Here is a 15,550-nt window from a genome sequence, read left to right on the forward strand (position 1 = left end):
CTCATGAGTCAAGAACTCGCTTAGTCAGAACTGAATTACAATAAAACCTCGTTAATTAGAACTTTGGTCATTCGAAATCCCAGATAATTTGAAGGTTTTCTGCAGTCCCGTATTTTCCAATGTAAATTTGATCGGATAATTTGAACCGGCAGCCTAGGCCAACTCGGTTAATTAAAAGATGTGGGGTGCTATGCGGCAATTCCCGATTCCCATTTCACTGCAAACCCGATGAAACGACGGCCATTCGGAGCTGTGAGGCGACGCCACACAGCACTTGGGATTATTTATAGACGAAGCGCCGGCCCTGTAGTACTGCTAGCATAAAAATCAGTCTACGGTACGCCCCGCGCACCGCCGAAACACGCGCTTGCAGTGGAGAAGACGTGCTTCACTGCAATGCAGTGGGCATACTGGTTTTTGTCACTTGCTCTCGTCCACCACTCCGCACGCTCCTCGCAGTCGCAGTGGTCGCAGCGTCGGTGTGTGGTCCGTGCCACTGGCTGCCGTTCACCTATTCTCTCTCTGTGCCTGCGGCGACATGTGTGCGTGCAACGCCGGTCTGTGCCGTTTCTTTGTGTGCAGTGTTAGGGGTGTTGCAGCTAGTGGTGTTCTTTTTCTTTTTTCTTCCCTGAACTATGCAGAAGCGCCACTTAGCGAAGATGCCAAAGTATAACACTTTAACGCTGCAGCAGAAGTTCTGCTTGATCCAAGAAGCGGGTAAGAACACGTGTTCGAAGACCGAGTTGGCTCAAACGCACAGCGTGCCCCTCTCGACGTTGTCCACAATATTGAAGAACAAGTTGAAGGTACTGGAGGCCTACAGCAAGACATATTCTTCAAAGCGGTCGCGAGTACGGGCTCCCATGTACCAAGATGTAGAATCAGTTTTACTTCGCTGGCTGCAGAAAGTAAACGCAGCCCACCTTCCCATCAATGGAGCGATACTACGGGAGAAGGCCAACGACTTGGCTCTACAACTTGAGCACGAAGAGTTCAAGTGTAGCAATGGATGGTTCAGCCGTTTTAAAGAGCTCAATAATTTGACCTTCGTAGCCGTCTGTGGCGAGAGCGGCAGCGCGCAAACGAGAGCGTCGTCGACGACTGGAATAAACACACATTGGCTCCGTTGCTTAGCGAGTACGGTGCAGACGATGTGTACAACCTTGATGAGGCAGCCCTTTTTTACAAGATGCTGCCCACAAAAACTTTCGCAGCGAAGGATACCGCAGTCAAGGGTCAAAAGCAGGGCAAGGAAAGAATTACCGTTCTGTTCGGCGCGAACAAGTGCGGTAACCACTAGTTGCCGCTACTCATAGTTGGAAAGAGTGGGAAGCCTCAGCTGCTTTAAACATGCACGGCTGCCGCCAAGGGATGAGCTTATCTACCGGCACAACAAGAAAGCCTGGGTCAGAGTCACAATATTTGAAGGTTACGTTCGGCAGCTTGACCGCAAGTTCGTGGCCACAGGCAGGAATGTACTCTGCGTTGTTGAGACCATATTTGCTCGCATAATGATCATACTCTATTGTGACAAAAAAATTGATGCAAATTCAGGAGGGGGAGGGAATCATTACGTGGTTGAAATCTCCCGCGAAAAAAAAAAAAAAAACTTTTTTCATCTCGCATTTGCTGCGGGATGACAACAGGTCAAAAACAGGTGGCTGCCGCTGTAACAGTGCGGGATACCAAAACGAAAATGGCAGCCGGCAGAGCAAGCCGAACGGAATTTTGTTTTCTTCTCGTGAGTACATTACATGCATTGAAACAGTTTATTCCGCATCAGTAATGAATAATATCGTTAATACCGGCAAGTTTGCGGCAATAACGTAGCCATGTTGAGGGGACAGAAACAGATGGCCGCGCTTAGCTGCCAGTGACATAGAAACATATGGCGCGTTTCTGCTAAGGGTGGGCAAATATCTTAGCTGTGTTACAAGTGTCGGCACACGAATAGGGTACACTTCTAACGTATCAGTGTAAACGTGGCTACTAGCGTTGACGCTCGTGATTTGTTGCCTGCCCATGAGTGCGGACGAGAAGAATCGAAAGGCGCCTTTTTTGTTGTTGTTGTTGACCACAACCATTATAGAGCCTACACATAATAAAGGCAAGTTTGGATGTAGCTTTTTTTTTTGTCATGGAAGTGCGGAAAGGGATGAAAGGAATGAAATGGGGCATCTACTTAAGAATGTTTGGTGCGTGCAGACCGCCTGGTTTGTCTTGAAGAGTCGTTTGCGTAGCATTCGACAGATGGTAAGCGCAATCATTATTAGCTAGACTTGGCACATGACATATCGCTGCGGCAAGTTCGAGGTGCGATCATTACGCGAGTGCGGTCATTGTGCAAGTAAATATGGTATATATGTGCTGACTGAAAGAATAAAGACACTTGGTTGTTAGTCAGCACTGTTTTCTGCTCGTAATCATGAACCAATCAGCCCAAGTGCGTACTCTTCTGCAGTTTTACCTATATTAAAAAAATAGAAAGAAAAGCAAAAAAACTCGTGATGAATTCCCATGACCAAACTTATTGAGCCCCAATTGTGAACTTTGTTTTTGTACGCCTCTGCTGTACGCCTCCACTCGCGCTGGCGCCCCCTGCCTTGTTCTTTGCGCCGTCCGATGGGCGCGCGGCTCCGCGCCCACGTGACCATTAGGTTTCAACCAGTTTGCCAGAGGGTTGTACTACCGCGAGAAAAGCTGTTTGGCTCCCCGCTCGGGAGGAGGGGAAGAAGGCATCTGCTCTCTCCGCTTCCATAGCGTGCATAGAAGCATGGGAAAGTATGAACTTTCATAATTTCCACATCTTTGAAAGCCGAAAGTACGAAAGAATGCAATTGTCATGTCTTTATCAGACGTCCATGAGGGACGCAGCATTTACGTCTCACCGTCGGTTGCACGAGCATGTCGTGAGTGTCCTTCTCAAGCCGCACTCTCACTGAAACGCTTTGGGCTCGCATGCTGGCTTCATTTAGGTGCAACAAGTGAGCTGGTCGTGCCTGCTCAAAAGTGCCGTTCACCTTGACTAAGGTCCCGATTAATACCCTATTACCGCATTGATGCATCACTGACAGTGTCCTAAATGAGAGGGGACAAAAAGCAACTCCCACCTCACCGCTGCTACTTGAGGCCGCAACAAAGTAGCAGCGAACACCTAAGCAACTGCGTGCTGCGAGCGGTTATATAGAGAAAGGGGGAAAAATAACTGGGGAGTGCAGTGCAGCGTTTCGCTCATCTAGCAAGCTGCCAGCAGGTGAAAAGCGAGTGCAAGTTACACAGCCGATGCTGCCCTGTTGCCTTTTTTCTGGCATTTTCTGATTCGAGATTTCGAGATATCTGGAGTCCAGCGGCAAACATTTTTGATATTAGATGTGAAAAACACAAGTTAAAACCATGGGCGGGAAAAATTTTCACTTAGCCACCAATATTTAAAGATACCAAAGTTCGAATTAATGAGAGTTCACTGTATTTCCACTTTGTTATGTTGTTGGCCATGTCACCGGTGCCTCCTTGAAACTGAAATACAGTAGCCGACCGTTTATTCGGACCTCACGGGGACTGCGGAAATGTCCGAATAAACAGGTGTCCGAAAAAGCAGATTAAGAAAAAAAAAAATGAAATCCTTTATTTCCACGCACTTATTCGGGCTCGGCAGTAGGCTTGAAGAAATCGTGAATGCGCCGTTGCACGCTGTTCCGTTTACGCGCAGTCAAATAAGCCTGAATCTCGGAGAGGGTCGTACGGTCACTATAGGCGGCTGAAGGCACAGTCACTGCTTGCATGCGATGGCAGCGTAGCACATGGTGCGTCATCTTCCGACTTGGAGTCATCGTCCGGCGGTGCAGCAGAAACCTGACGAATGATCTCGACGTCGTCGAGTTCTGCGCATGTCAGTACAGCAGTGTCAGCGCCTGTGAAACTGTCAAATGAGACGGTGTCCGGAATCGCAATGCAACCACTGCGCAGGTCTCGGCAGAACATTTTCCGCGTCAGTAGGGAGCACATCGGAAGGCGACAAATCTTAGGCCTCCCGGCACCCGCTTGCCGGCATTCCCCAGCAAAGTCTGCGCGGGCACTGTCGGTGCCATTAGACACTTGACGCGATGTTTCCGTACGCCCCGTTGGATCACCGAAACCTTGACACAGCACACAAAGCTAACACCACCGGGCCGACACCAGTCGCACAAACGAAAAATGTGGCCTGCTCGCAGCGTCGTGCGCGAAGAAACAAATCAGCTGCTGGATTGTGTTGACATGGCTTACTATGCTGAAACCGGAACTGCTGTAGAGCCAATCTATCGAACCAGGCAGAAACGATGATGATGAGCGGGAATTTCCAGTAGCGCCACTTCGTGGGGCAGCAAGGAGGCTCTGTTCAAAACAAAAATGGCGTTCAGCAAGTCGAACTATGCGCCGGTCAGAGTCGGTGCATGATGCTCTCGATCGAGGTGGCTCAAGGAGTGTCCGAAAAATCAGACGAGAGGTTGCAACGTGTCCGAACTTTCGGCAGTTGTTACACATTATGGTCTATGGGGAGAATGGCGGTGCCGCGAAGCTGACCGAATAATCGGGCATGTCCGAATTTTTGGAGTCCGGAAAATCGGTCGGCGGCTGTAGTTAAGCCTAGTCGATCCAGTACTTGCAGACTGTGTCTAATCTGCAGGACAAGCAAAGTCCATAAGTCGTAAAGGCCTGCGTTCCTAGAAATTCTAGCAGTGTCGGTGAAAGTTGCATTTGCGATTTGCACAATTAGCTGTGCCAGTTTCGTTCTGCTCTTATCATCCACCATTCATTGCCAGCTGACCCTGTTAACGCGGGCAGAGCGTCATTCTGATCACTGCCAAACTATGAAAAGGAATACATACAGTGAAAAGCACTGCTAGAAAAATATGTCCATGGCCAAAGGCAAGCGTATGTGTATGTAGCAATGCATAGAAAATTTGGGCCGTATTGTCGGACTTTCGCAATATTTCGTGTGACAAGCACTGAACTCATCAACAGGTTGACGGCAGTGTTTCTGCAATGTAATAAGATAGCATGCATGGCACTGTGCCAAGATTGCTGTCGCTGGTAGGCGCCATTTTGTCTTGTGCTAGTCACGCCAAATTGAAGGTATCCCCGCAAGTGACTATCCAAGAATGTGGCGAACCTTTCTTGGCCACTTGGGGAATAAATTCACGAGCTTTCTGCCAGTCAGGTATTTCGAACTCCTTATTATTTGGACATCTTGACGGCGCCCGTCCAGCCCGAATTATTGGTCGAAGGCTGTACAGCTTTACACAGAGCACTTAAATATTTCTCTTGATGATCACAGAGACCTACCCTACTGACTTGTACGTTTGTGTGCAATTGTCAAAATCTTCTCGGGGTCCCTTTAAGGCTTGATGCTAAGACACGTGTACCAGCCTTCAACGCAATTAAAGATCTTGTAACTGTACTCGTATTGATTCTGCTGCATCCTACAGCTCACTATCAATGTCTGCTCGCTAGACAGCAAAGTTGTCTGCGTTGTTTCAGACTTTGATGCTGTCTTTGCAGTCTACTTCAGGATTGGAACAGGATTTTAAGTGAAGAGGACAAAGTAAAGTAGCTGTCGATGCTAAGGTGTGGGGGCCTCTGGAGACACACCAGTCTCATGTACACTAGTATACACTGCAGGGACTCCATGGCTGTGGCGCTGAGTACGACGCCGTAAGTTCAATGCCCAGCCACATTCTGACTGGTATGGACTGCCGCAGTGCTCGTGTAAGCACGTTGTAAGGTTTGTCGGACGATCCCACCGCTGGCATACAGTTGTAGGAGCTGTCGGACGTAGAGTTACTGTATGTGCTACCGCAGGTAGCAGAGTTGCGCGTCTGTTTTATCACGCCGCTAGCGCCTCTATTGGCAGAACGTCATCACGTGGTAGCCAAGCAACCGTGCATTGCGGAGAAGCAGATGTTCGGGCCAATTTTTGTATTTCCCGACGCCGCCGCTGCAGCGAACTGGATTGACACAAGTTATCGCCAGTCAAATTCAAATCCAATCCGGCCGATCTTGCCGTTCGCTGTCCACGTGCGTGCTAGCTGCGTAGCAACAACGCAACGTGCGCAGCGCATCTCACGTTTGTTTCGTCGGCCTGCCTCGTGACATCTTACTGCAGTAATTGTTTTTCTTCCTTTGTAAAACTAGTGAAGGGTGTTCAGGTAAAGACACCTGAACAAACAAATTTTCAAACTGCCTATTGCGTCAAGTGTGCATGAGACGAAATTGATTGACTAACAGCTACGTGCTTTTTGGGCTGTGCTAAAAAAATTCACAGCTGGAATATTAAAAGCTACTGCAAGTCTGGATTTTTTTAAAATAATGGAAGCACGTAGAGTCATACAGAAGATTTAGCTGGAATTACCAGTTTTCTGCATGTGATGCACCGCACTGCTTTCACAGAAGTGTTGTAAAGAAGCCAGCTCACATTTTCATGATTATGCACTGTTTGGGTGTAGCTATGTCAACCCTGTGAGAAAAACTTTCGCTACACTCCCACAGAAGGCTACTTTTGGAATCCCTGCGGTGAAAAGGCACATAATGAAATCACACTTGCAGGTGTAGCTGATATCCATTGCTTGCTGGTAGATGGATATGTTCCTACACAAGATCTAATGGGGTACCAGAGTCGAAATATCAATGGTTGGTCATTGATTCACCAGTTATATTTTAGACTGGCTACATGTTGAGAGCTATGGCACATAAGCAAGTATGGGCCTCATTATATTTAGTACAGTTCCCTTTGTAAAAGAGTACCACTTGATAAAGCTCACTATATCAAAATATTTGCACGCGCATACACTAGTGTTTTTGTTTTTTTCTCTGAAATTCGCATTGTGATTTTATTGCCAAAAAAAGAGGTAGTTGCGGCTCGGTGCTTTTTGTTACTGTTTACATGCACTGCACTGCACTGCACTGCTCTTAGTAGCGTATTTATCTCTGTTGAAACAAAACCTGAGTGCCAAGCAATATTCAAGCGAAGGAAAGTTATTAAAGTATCTGATTGTTTACCTCAATTACTAAAGTTTGTCCAGTTTTTAATACGCTATGTTATTTCGAACCTTATACTACCTTGTGAAGTAGCTTTTTCGCACGAAACCTTTTGTAGGATTTCCGGAATCTATAAGATAACATCACCATATTCCCTAAGTTTATTCGGCGCGATCTAATCGTTACCGTCGCGGTTCACGAATGCTGCATCTGATCGGCGTATATAGAATACACAGTCTATTCTAGATACGCGAGTGGCCATACGTTATTAGTACGGAGAAAGTGCACAGGTAAATGCAAGTGCAAAAAAAAAAAACTAATATACGCGCTGCATCTTTCGCCGCGCGCTAAAAAAGGGCAGCGCCTTTTTCTTCACAATCTAATCCAGTCAGCTGTTTCGATGCGCTTTGTTTGCGATTAGGAGGAAAAGCGGTGCACAAGCGATGCAAAAGCGCCCATGGTCGATCGACGATAAGCTAGGCATGTCGCCTGCAAAAACGGAGTGCGGCTTCGCCGCATAGACTTGGTTGCTTCTCAGGCAAGATGGCGGACCTACGCGCAACTCTGCTACCTACGGTATTTATACAGTAACTCTAGTCGAACGATCTCGCCGCTGCCACCATGTGTAAGATTTGGAGTCGGGCTTGTAGGACGATCGGAGGAACTTGGGGCGACAGGACTAGGTGAGCAGGGTTTATTTACATTTTAAAAAAGAGATACATCGACAGTCTAGCGTGGCTCCCAAATGGAGCATGCAAGACGAGCATACAGCAAACGGCTTACCAGCACACAGCTCACGAGTACATTGACGAGCACAGAGCACGACGACGAGCACTCTCTAGCCGCCGACAACAGCTGGTTTTATCCACTTCGTGTTCCCTAGATCCCTAGGTGAGGCAAAACGTTTGACGTCAGCGTAAACAAGCCACCTCTCTGCGGGACGTTTTACCTCTATGCGGGACGTTTTACAAACACACACGCACAGACACAGGTTTCAGTGCCCCCTCCGCGGGCAGACGACCCTTGCAGCGCAGTCGTCGTGGTGTCCATTGTCCTGCGTCCCCGCAGCGAGGTGGTCACGCCCGAACCCAGCCGGCGCCTCTAAATTTCAGAGCTGCCGTAGTCCGCAGTTCTCCAAAGGACGTTCAAGGTTGGTTAGCGTTGTCCTCGCTGGTTCTCGGAAGGGCGCCCCCATCGCGGGTGGATCGAAACACGTGCAGCGGGCTGAAATAACTAACAACGTTTCCTAACATTCCTAACAACGTTTTGAGTGCATGTTAAAGAACCATGAGTGGTCACAGTAAACCTGGAGCTTCCTTCATCATGGCCCTTTGAGTTGCTCTGGCTTTCGAGCCATGTGCGTCATAGTACCCATGAGAGTGTTTACCCAAATGCACCTGTGGAACCTTCTGCTCATTCAGACTCATGGGTCGGCCCGAGTGAGTCTACATTAACGTCATTGTATATTCATTTTAGGATGATAGATGGCGTTTGCCTCTGATTTTCGCCATGGTATAGTTCACTTTTGTTAATTCAACCCTGACGAGATTGACGATTATCCGGTGGCATGCTTTCAAGAGATTTTCCCTGCTGTCCACACTGAGACGAGAGGGGCTCGTGTGCAGGGTGTTCATCACGCTTTGCGGCCAAGTCGAGCCTCTACGTCCACCTGAAGAAGCATGCACAGGGCAGCAGTGCTGATCCACCACTGCAGCAGCCAAAGCAGCAGCGGTTGGTGTACGGCTGCCCCGTGGGGAGCTGCTCCCGCCGGTTCTCCTCCCGCACAGCTTTGCGGCAGCACATTGAGCGCTCCCACTCACTGCTTGTCCTCGGTGAGTAGTTTGCCATACTTGCTCACATTAGAAGACAACTTGCATTACAAACACAGTTAGTTTCCCCTATGCCTCATTTGCACATGATAACCTTTAGTGCAACAAAAACATTGACTCAGAGCGCACTATTTTTTACTGTTGGAAGTAGTGCACTGACTGGCTGTTGTCTTCATTGCACTGAAAGCTAATGTCTACTGTATTTACTCACATAATAGGCTCACTTGCATAATAGGAGCACCCCCAGTTTGGTCGCGGAAAATCTGATGTTTTTATTTCCGCACACAATAGGCGCACCTCGAACTTGCCACTGTGATCAGTACCGCATTTACGCGATTGCAAGCCGACGCCCTCCTCCATCTCGGGTGAAAAAAAACACGCACACACATTCCACAACCCAAGCTTATTAATATATTTGCTGTACTAGTCCTCATTAGTGTTGCTGCCGTCGCAGCTGCTGAGGACCCACAGCACATACAGCATTGCGAAAACCATCTCATGGGATGACATGTCTTCTTTAGGAATTGATGCTGCTGTGCAGTATTTTACAGCCTTCATTATAGATGCCGCATCTAAATGCATATCTGAAGTAAGTGGCTTGGCATGCAGACGGTGTGTCCTGTGGTGGTACAACGAATGTAGGATCGCTCGTAAGAAACAGATCAAAGCGTGGAGGTTGCTACGCACTTTTCCCACCGCAGAGAATCTTATCAACTTTAAGAAAGTAAAGTCCCAAGGCAGGAGAACCCGCCGACAGGCCAGAAGAGAAAGTTGGCAGAAGTTTTTATCGAGTATCAACTTGTTTACAGATGAGGCCAAAGTCTGGAACAGGGTTAGTAGGATAAGAGGGCGACAAACATATTCACTCCCTTTGGTAAATACATAGGGCGATACACTGCAAGATCAGGCAGACTCACTTGGGGAGCACTTTGAGAGCGTGTCAAGTTCAAACCATTATTCGCAATCCTTTCTCAAATATAAACAAATAGAAGAATGTAAGCCACTCATAAGAAAATGTCGACAGAATGAACCATACAACTGTCCTTTTAGTATTGCCGAGTTGAGAGCTGCCTTGAGCGCATGCAAGAGCTCTGCACCGGGATCTGACAGAATCATGTATGAAATGATCAAAAACTTACACAATGACACCCAAGTGACACTACTCACAATTTTCAACACCATTTGGGCTGTAGGATACCTTCCAACTGCATGGAAAGAAGCCATTGTGATCCCTGTTTTGAAACAAGGCAAAGACCCTTCCTCAGTGGCAAGTTACTGCCCGATAGCCCTCACAAGTTGCCTTTGTAAAGTATTTTTAAAAAATTATTAATCGGCGACTCATTCATTTCCTTGAACTGAGCAAAATGCTTGATCCTTATCATTGTGGCTTCAGAGAAGGGCGCTCCACAACTGATCATCTTGTACGTATTGAAGGAAATATCCGTGACGCATTTGTACACAAACAGTTTTTCTTATCCATATTCCTCAATATGGAGAAGGCGTACGACACAATGTGGCGTTACGGAATCTTAAGGGGAGACGCTCCTCAGAAACCTTTCTTTTTAAATATTATTGCTAGGCAAATGAAAATTGTACCACTTATATAGCTTGATATCCTCATTACAAATCTGTTTTTAGTTTTAGGATATCTCGATGTTTTCATGTCCTAAGTGCCATGCATAAGCGAGAAACAGTGCATGTTTGTGCAGCTACTGGACCTTGCAGTTGGCATGATATAGCAGTGCAAGATGGCGTTTCTTGTCCCTAACACTCCAGTGAGTGCTAATAACCAAGATAATGCAATTCCCTTGACAGGCAACATTCTGAGAGAATTTCATATCTGATGCTTCGTTTTCAGTGACTGGTACCAACAGGTACTGAACATTTCCATTCTTAAAAATAAACTGGTTGCACTAAAACCTAGACAGACGCATTCTACACATGTTAAAGATGATGCACACGAAATTTGGTCTTGATTGGACCACAATAAGTACACCAAATGCCGCGCACAAAAGCCATGTTTGGCCAAAAATATGAAGCTGAGAAAAACACAATTGAAAGTTATAAAAGTTCTTTATTTGTGTTGTAGCGCTGAAATCTATATAAAAATTGCACATAATGCAGGCCAGGGTATCTAGATCCAGTGAACAACTTTAGAATTCACCTGCGCCATATGTTGTTCTCTCATAGAGTCTTTGTGAGCACCATGCTGGCCCACTTCCTGTGCTGTTACTTTCCGAGCCAACTCCAAGTTATCAGCCACTGCTCTTGTAGCAGCGAGGTGCACTTTTTTTGTTATGGCGGTGAACGATTTATGGTGCATCGGTTTTGGCAAACAAAGAACTGCACAAAATCGTACGAGTTGATTGTGTCCAGCTCCATTTGCGCGTGCCGCAACCACTGCCTTGATATTCACGGCGAAACTCTCTCTCGGGCTGGCCGAAGGGCGCTCTCCACCGTTAGCGTCGTCTGCCAGAGATGCAGGCCGCGACGAATACGTTGACGAGATAACGGACGTGGTACACGCTGCATTGTTGCAACACAACTCTAAAAACGACGCGAGTCCTTTCCGTTTTTTGGCCAACTCACGGATAAAAAGGTCGCGCCGACCGCACGCCGGACATGCCGCGGCGCTCACGTTCGCGACGCCGATCTCACAGATAAAGGTGCTTGCCGTCTCCTCGCCGCTCCTATCTTGATAGTTGAAGATTCTCTACTTTTTCTCCGGTGCGCTGATGAATTCGTCTGCGCTGTCAACGAATCTTGAGCGGCCGGCCGGCTCTGAACCTTCGAAAGCGTCGCCGTCACCGAGGTAAGGCCTAGCAGCCGCGGACGTCTTCATTGCACGCCGCTTGACTTTGCGGCGAGTCCCATTCAACTTGTGCTTCGACCGATACTTCAGGAAACATGTTTTCAAGTGCACAGTGGACAACGCGATCGCACTGTCCGAGGCAGATGAAAGAGGATGTAGAAGCCACTGTCGATGAGCACGAGACACCAGGCGCACTCGTCACGATAAATTCTTGCGCCGCTGGAGCAGGAGTCGCGTTGCTAGAAGCGTCGAAGCAACCACGCTCTTGCGTAGATGAAGCAGAAGCTGCCCCACAGGAACCATCGGTGCAATCATCGTCGGCGCCCGGGCAAGTGGCGAGCTTTGCCATGTGGGCAAGCTTCATAGAAAAGCTTCCTTGCACCGAACGTGTACAGCGTCTTGAGTTCCTTTGGGCGCATTGTGGCCAACCGCACAACGATCGGCAGGCTAAACCGAACAATGGTTTTGTAAAGATGGTAGGAACTTGGAGAATATGCGAACGGCTGCAAAGATAGACGATGGTAAGCGAAACACACAAAGTGCGCCGGAGATGGAGGAGCCGAAGCAGACGACGGCCGGACGCATTATGCAGGAGACCACTACGTCATCGCACGCAGCAGCCGATGGGAGTCGCGGGCGCCCCCGTGTCCTTGAGGAGCGTGCACTTCGCCCAATCTCAGCCGCGGGAAACTTGAAAGCTCTCGCGAGCCCTCCAACCATGAGCGATTTACGCCTCTCCTGCGTGGCTGCCGCCGCTGGTGGTGGCGGGGAAAAAGAAGCACAAGAATGCACGAACAAAACAACACCAAAATGGTGTTCGCACCAAGTAGGGGTATTTTGAGCACTCGCTCGCCACTCGAGGGCTGCTGTGGCTCGTGATAAACTTTATTTGAAATAGTTTCGCGATGAATTAGACGTTGATATTTACAGAAATGGTAGTTTATAAGACATACTGCCCGAATATGTGGCTTTCCAAAAATCGCCTTTTTCACGATTTTTCGGTTTTCAAAAGCCGCGTCCCCCCCTTAAGCTGCTACACGTGTTTATGCCAGGGTATATGTATTGTATGTTTTTCAACAGAAACCATTGTTACCAGTCTGTGCTCGTTCGTGTTTTCTATTTTGTCCCTGTTCGTTTGCACTATTCTTCCGTGAGTATGGATTACCAACGTGCCCAATACTCATTACTTCTAAACCCCATTCAGCTAGCGAGCGAATGTCCCGTTCTGTAATTAGGAACAGTAGACTCTTCATTGTTCTCGTTGGTGTTGCGTAGGCCTACTGTCAGTAGGCTTACTCGCAATGTAGGCCTATTGGCCCTCTTCTGTCCATGTGCGTTAAAGTTGCACTCTTTCTCCCATGAATCTGAACTACCTCATCCCACTTTCTGCCTTGCTACTGTCAGCCATAGCAGGACAAGTATCACGTACACTGCATTGTTTGTAGTTGGGATTTCGGTATTTCGCATGGAGGCAAGATGGATATTATCACCCACGTCCTATCACAGAAGCATGTCAGCCGCCTTCACAGCTAAGAGAAACAGCAGCAGCTGGGAACATTCTTGTGCAAAGAAAAGTGACCGTGACGTCTATGCGCAATGCTTGTTCGCTGGATTTTTGCTGGAGCACGATCTTCTACTTGCCTCCGCCAATCGTGTGGGTCCCCAGCTCTCCAATATGTTTCCCGCTTCGAACATTGCAAAAAGGTGTGCCTGTGCCCGAACGAAGACAACCGCACTTCTTGGCAAAATGGCTAGTCATTCCCAGGAATGCATTGTTGCCACACTTAATCAGAGTTTTCGCTGTCGCAACAGACAGACGGCAGCAATGATAGTGAGGCCCAACTGTTTCCTATTGCAGTAGCATATTATAGGCAAGATACAAGCTTTATTAAGAGCAGGCAGCTTTTCTTAAGTACCTTCAAGGACAAGCAGCTGGACCCAACATTAGGAAATTGATTACGAACGCAGTGGCATTCTTTGATATACCAATTGCCAACTGCGTAGCGTTCTGCTCGGACAATGGCAACATTATGATACCAGGCAAAAAGAAGAATGGCGGGGCTGCCACACTGATGGAAGTGCAAGAGAAACCAATTGAAATTCTCTTTTCTCAAAGGAAAATTCTCAATGGAAAAATTCTCTTTGAGAGTTCCAGACCATGCATGGCAATGAGTGCGGGTAAGCGTTGAAGCATGCCCCAACTAGGTGAAATGTTTGACAAGGCTGCTTGACCAGGGGGAGTTTTCTCAAAAGTTTTCCCAGCGGTCGATTTAGGCACCACTGGACTCCTTGAAGCCCTTGGGTTCAGCGAGAGCAGGGTGCCGAGAGCTGGGAGCAGGGTAAATATGTCGGCCATAGAGATTAGTAAAAGGCGATTGGAACATTGGTGGAAGAAAAGTAGGGAAATGGCAAAAAGAAACAGAGACGTACAAAAACAAAGTTCACAATAGGGGGTCAGAAAATTTGGTTATGGGAATTCATCGTGAGTTTTTTTTTTTTTTCTTTTTTTACCTAGGTAGGACATTAGGCAGTATAATAGCAAGAGCTTGGTGGCGCAACTCACCGCCACGTTCCAAAGGGGACGCTCATAACATCCATCCATCTTTCTAAGGTGAAGAAGGACAGCAAGAGCTTTCTTGCATGCATCCCAAAGGTAGACTCCACTCAAGTAAGATGTACAACAGAAAAAAGTGCTGCCAGTCCCAGAGTAAGAACCCCTCTGTCCAGGTACTGCAGCCGCCAGCAAAGAGAACCCAAAAAAGGAGAGCACTACATAACTTGTGAGGAAAGAATCTTTCTCCTCTTGAGCTTGGAACTTGTACTGTTTGGATTTCCTAGGTATACTTGATTGTAGCGTGAAATACATTTTGTGAAAAGGGACAGAAAATTGAAGACAGTGAAGCAGCAAACTGCCTGCTGTTCATTCACAGCCTGAAGAAAGTATAGAAAAAAAGACAACTTCTGCATATGCGATTGTGTCAGTGATACATCTATCCTATTGTATTCTGTACAAATATGCTTTATCCAAAGTATGTTATCATGACCATGTTCTGTCACACCTTGGCTTTCTGCGCATGCGCGGAAGTTGTCTTTTTTTGTATACGTTTTTTCAGGCTGTCATTAACCCTACCAGGGTTGAATTATTTTGAAAAAAACTTTCCCAAGTGGTCAAATTACTTTATTGCGGATCTTGAATGTACAAAATGCATAAAGTCTGGAATAAATGGTAAAAAAAAAAATTAGGAACAGTATTTGTTGTCGGCATGACTCGGAACTGCAAAATGTCCAATAGTATGTCCAAGTGTGGTACTCCTTGAAACACGAGTCTACGCACAGCGCCTTATCACAGTCTGCATACCTAAAGTGTGTGTCTGTTCTCCTTTTGGAGCGACGAGTTGTGTTCGTGCACACATGACATCTCTGCGTGTGGCTGCCTCGGGCAGAGGTCTGAGGCACCCTTTCGCGTAAGCGCGTTGCCGCAGAGAGCGAGAATACCTCGTGAGCAGTGGTGATAAACAAGCTAAGAGCAGCGCCAATCAAGATAGAAATCAACTACCGCCGCCCCTGCGAGCGTGTGCCGACAAAGAGAAAAATCACATTTCGCGTACCTCCGTTGCGATCACGTGGGGGAACCGAAACCGCAAAAGCGCGTTGCTGCAGTCTGGGCGACGCGCTGAAGCTAGAAATCAGTTCTGTTTATCTCGCCAACGAGGTAGCACAAATTTCAAACGCTTCTTGTAAGCCCTAAGAGGTGGCAGCAGCTCCCAGTGAGCACACGTCGTCATTATGGCGCGAAATTTCAAACGGAGGGCCGAAACCGTACCCGTACAGCAAAGACCTTGCGGGAAAGAAAACCGCCGCCGTACATGTACGGCAAAAACCTTCAAAGGGTTAA

At 47.5% G+C, this 15,550-nt stretch overlaps 1 protein-coding gene across 1 annotated transcript in view; it reads left to right on the plus strand.

Moving 5' to 3' along the window:
* The window catches only part of LOC126516750 (uncharacterized), a 105,796-nt gene that overhangs the window by 70,947 nt on the left and 19,299 nt on the right, over positions 1-15,550 (plus strand). The window contains exon 7 of the mRNA XM_050166849.3: positions 8,640-8,846. Coding sequence (XP_050022806.3) covers positions 8,640-8,846 — 207 coding nt within the window. The remainder of the gene's footprint in view (positions 1-8,639; positions 8,847-15,550) is intronic.

Source organism: Dermacentor andersoni, chromosome 1 (assembly GCF_023375885.2).
Source record: "Dermacentor andersoni chromosome 1, qqDerAnde1_hic_scaffold, whole genome shotgun sequence".
Lineage (NCBI taxonomy): Eukaryota > Metazoa > Arthropoda > Arachnida > Ixodida > Ixodidae > Dermacentor > Dermacentor andersoni.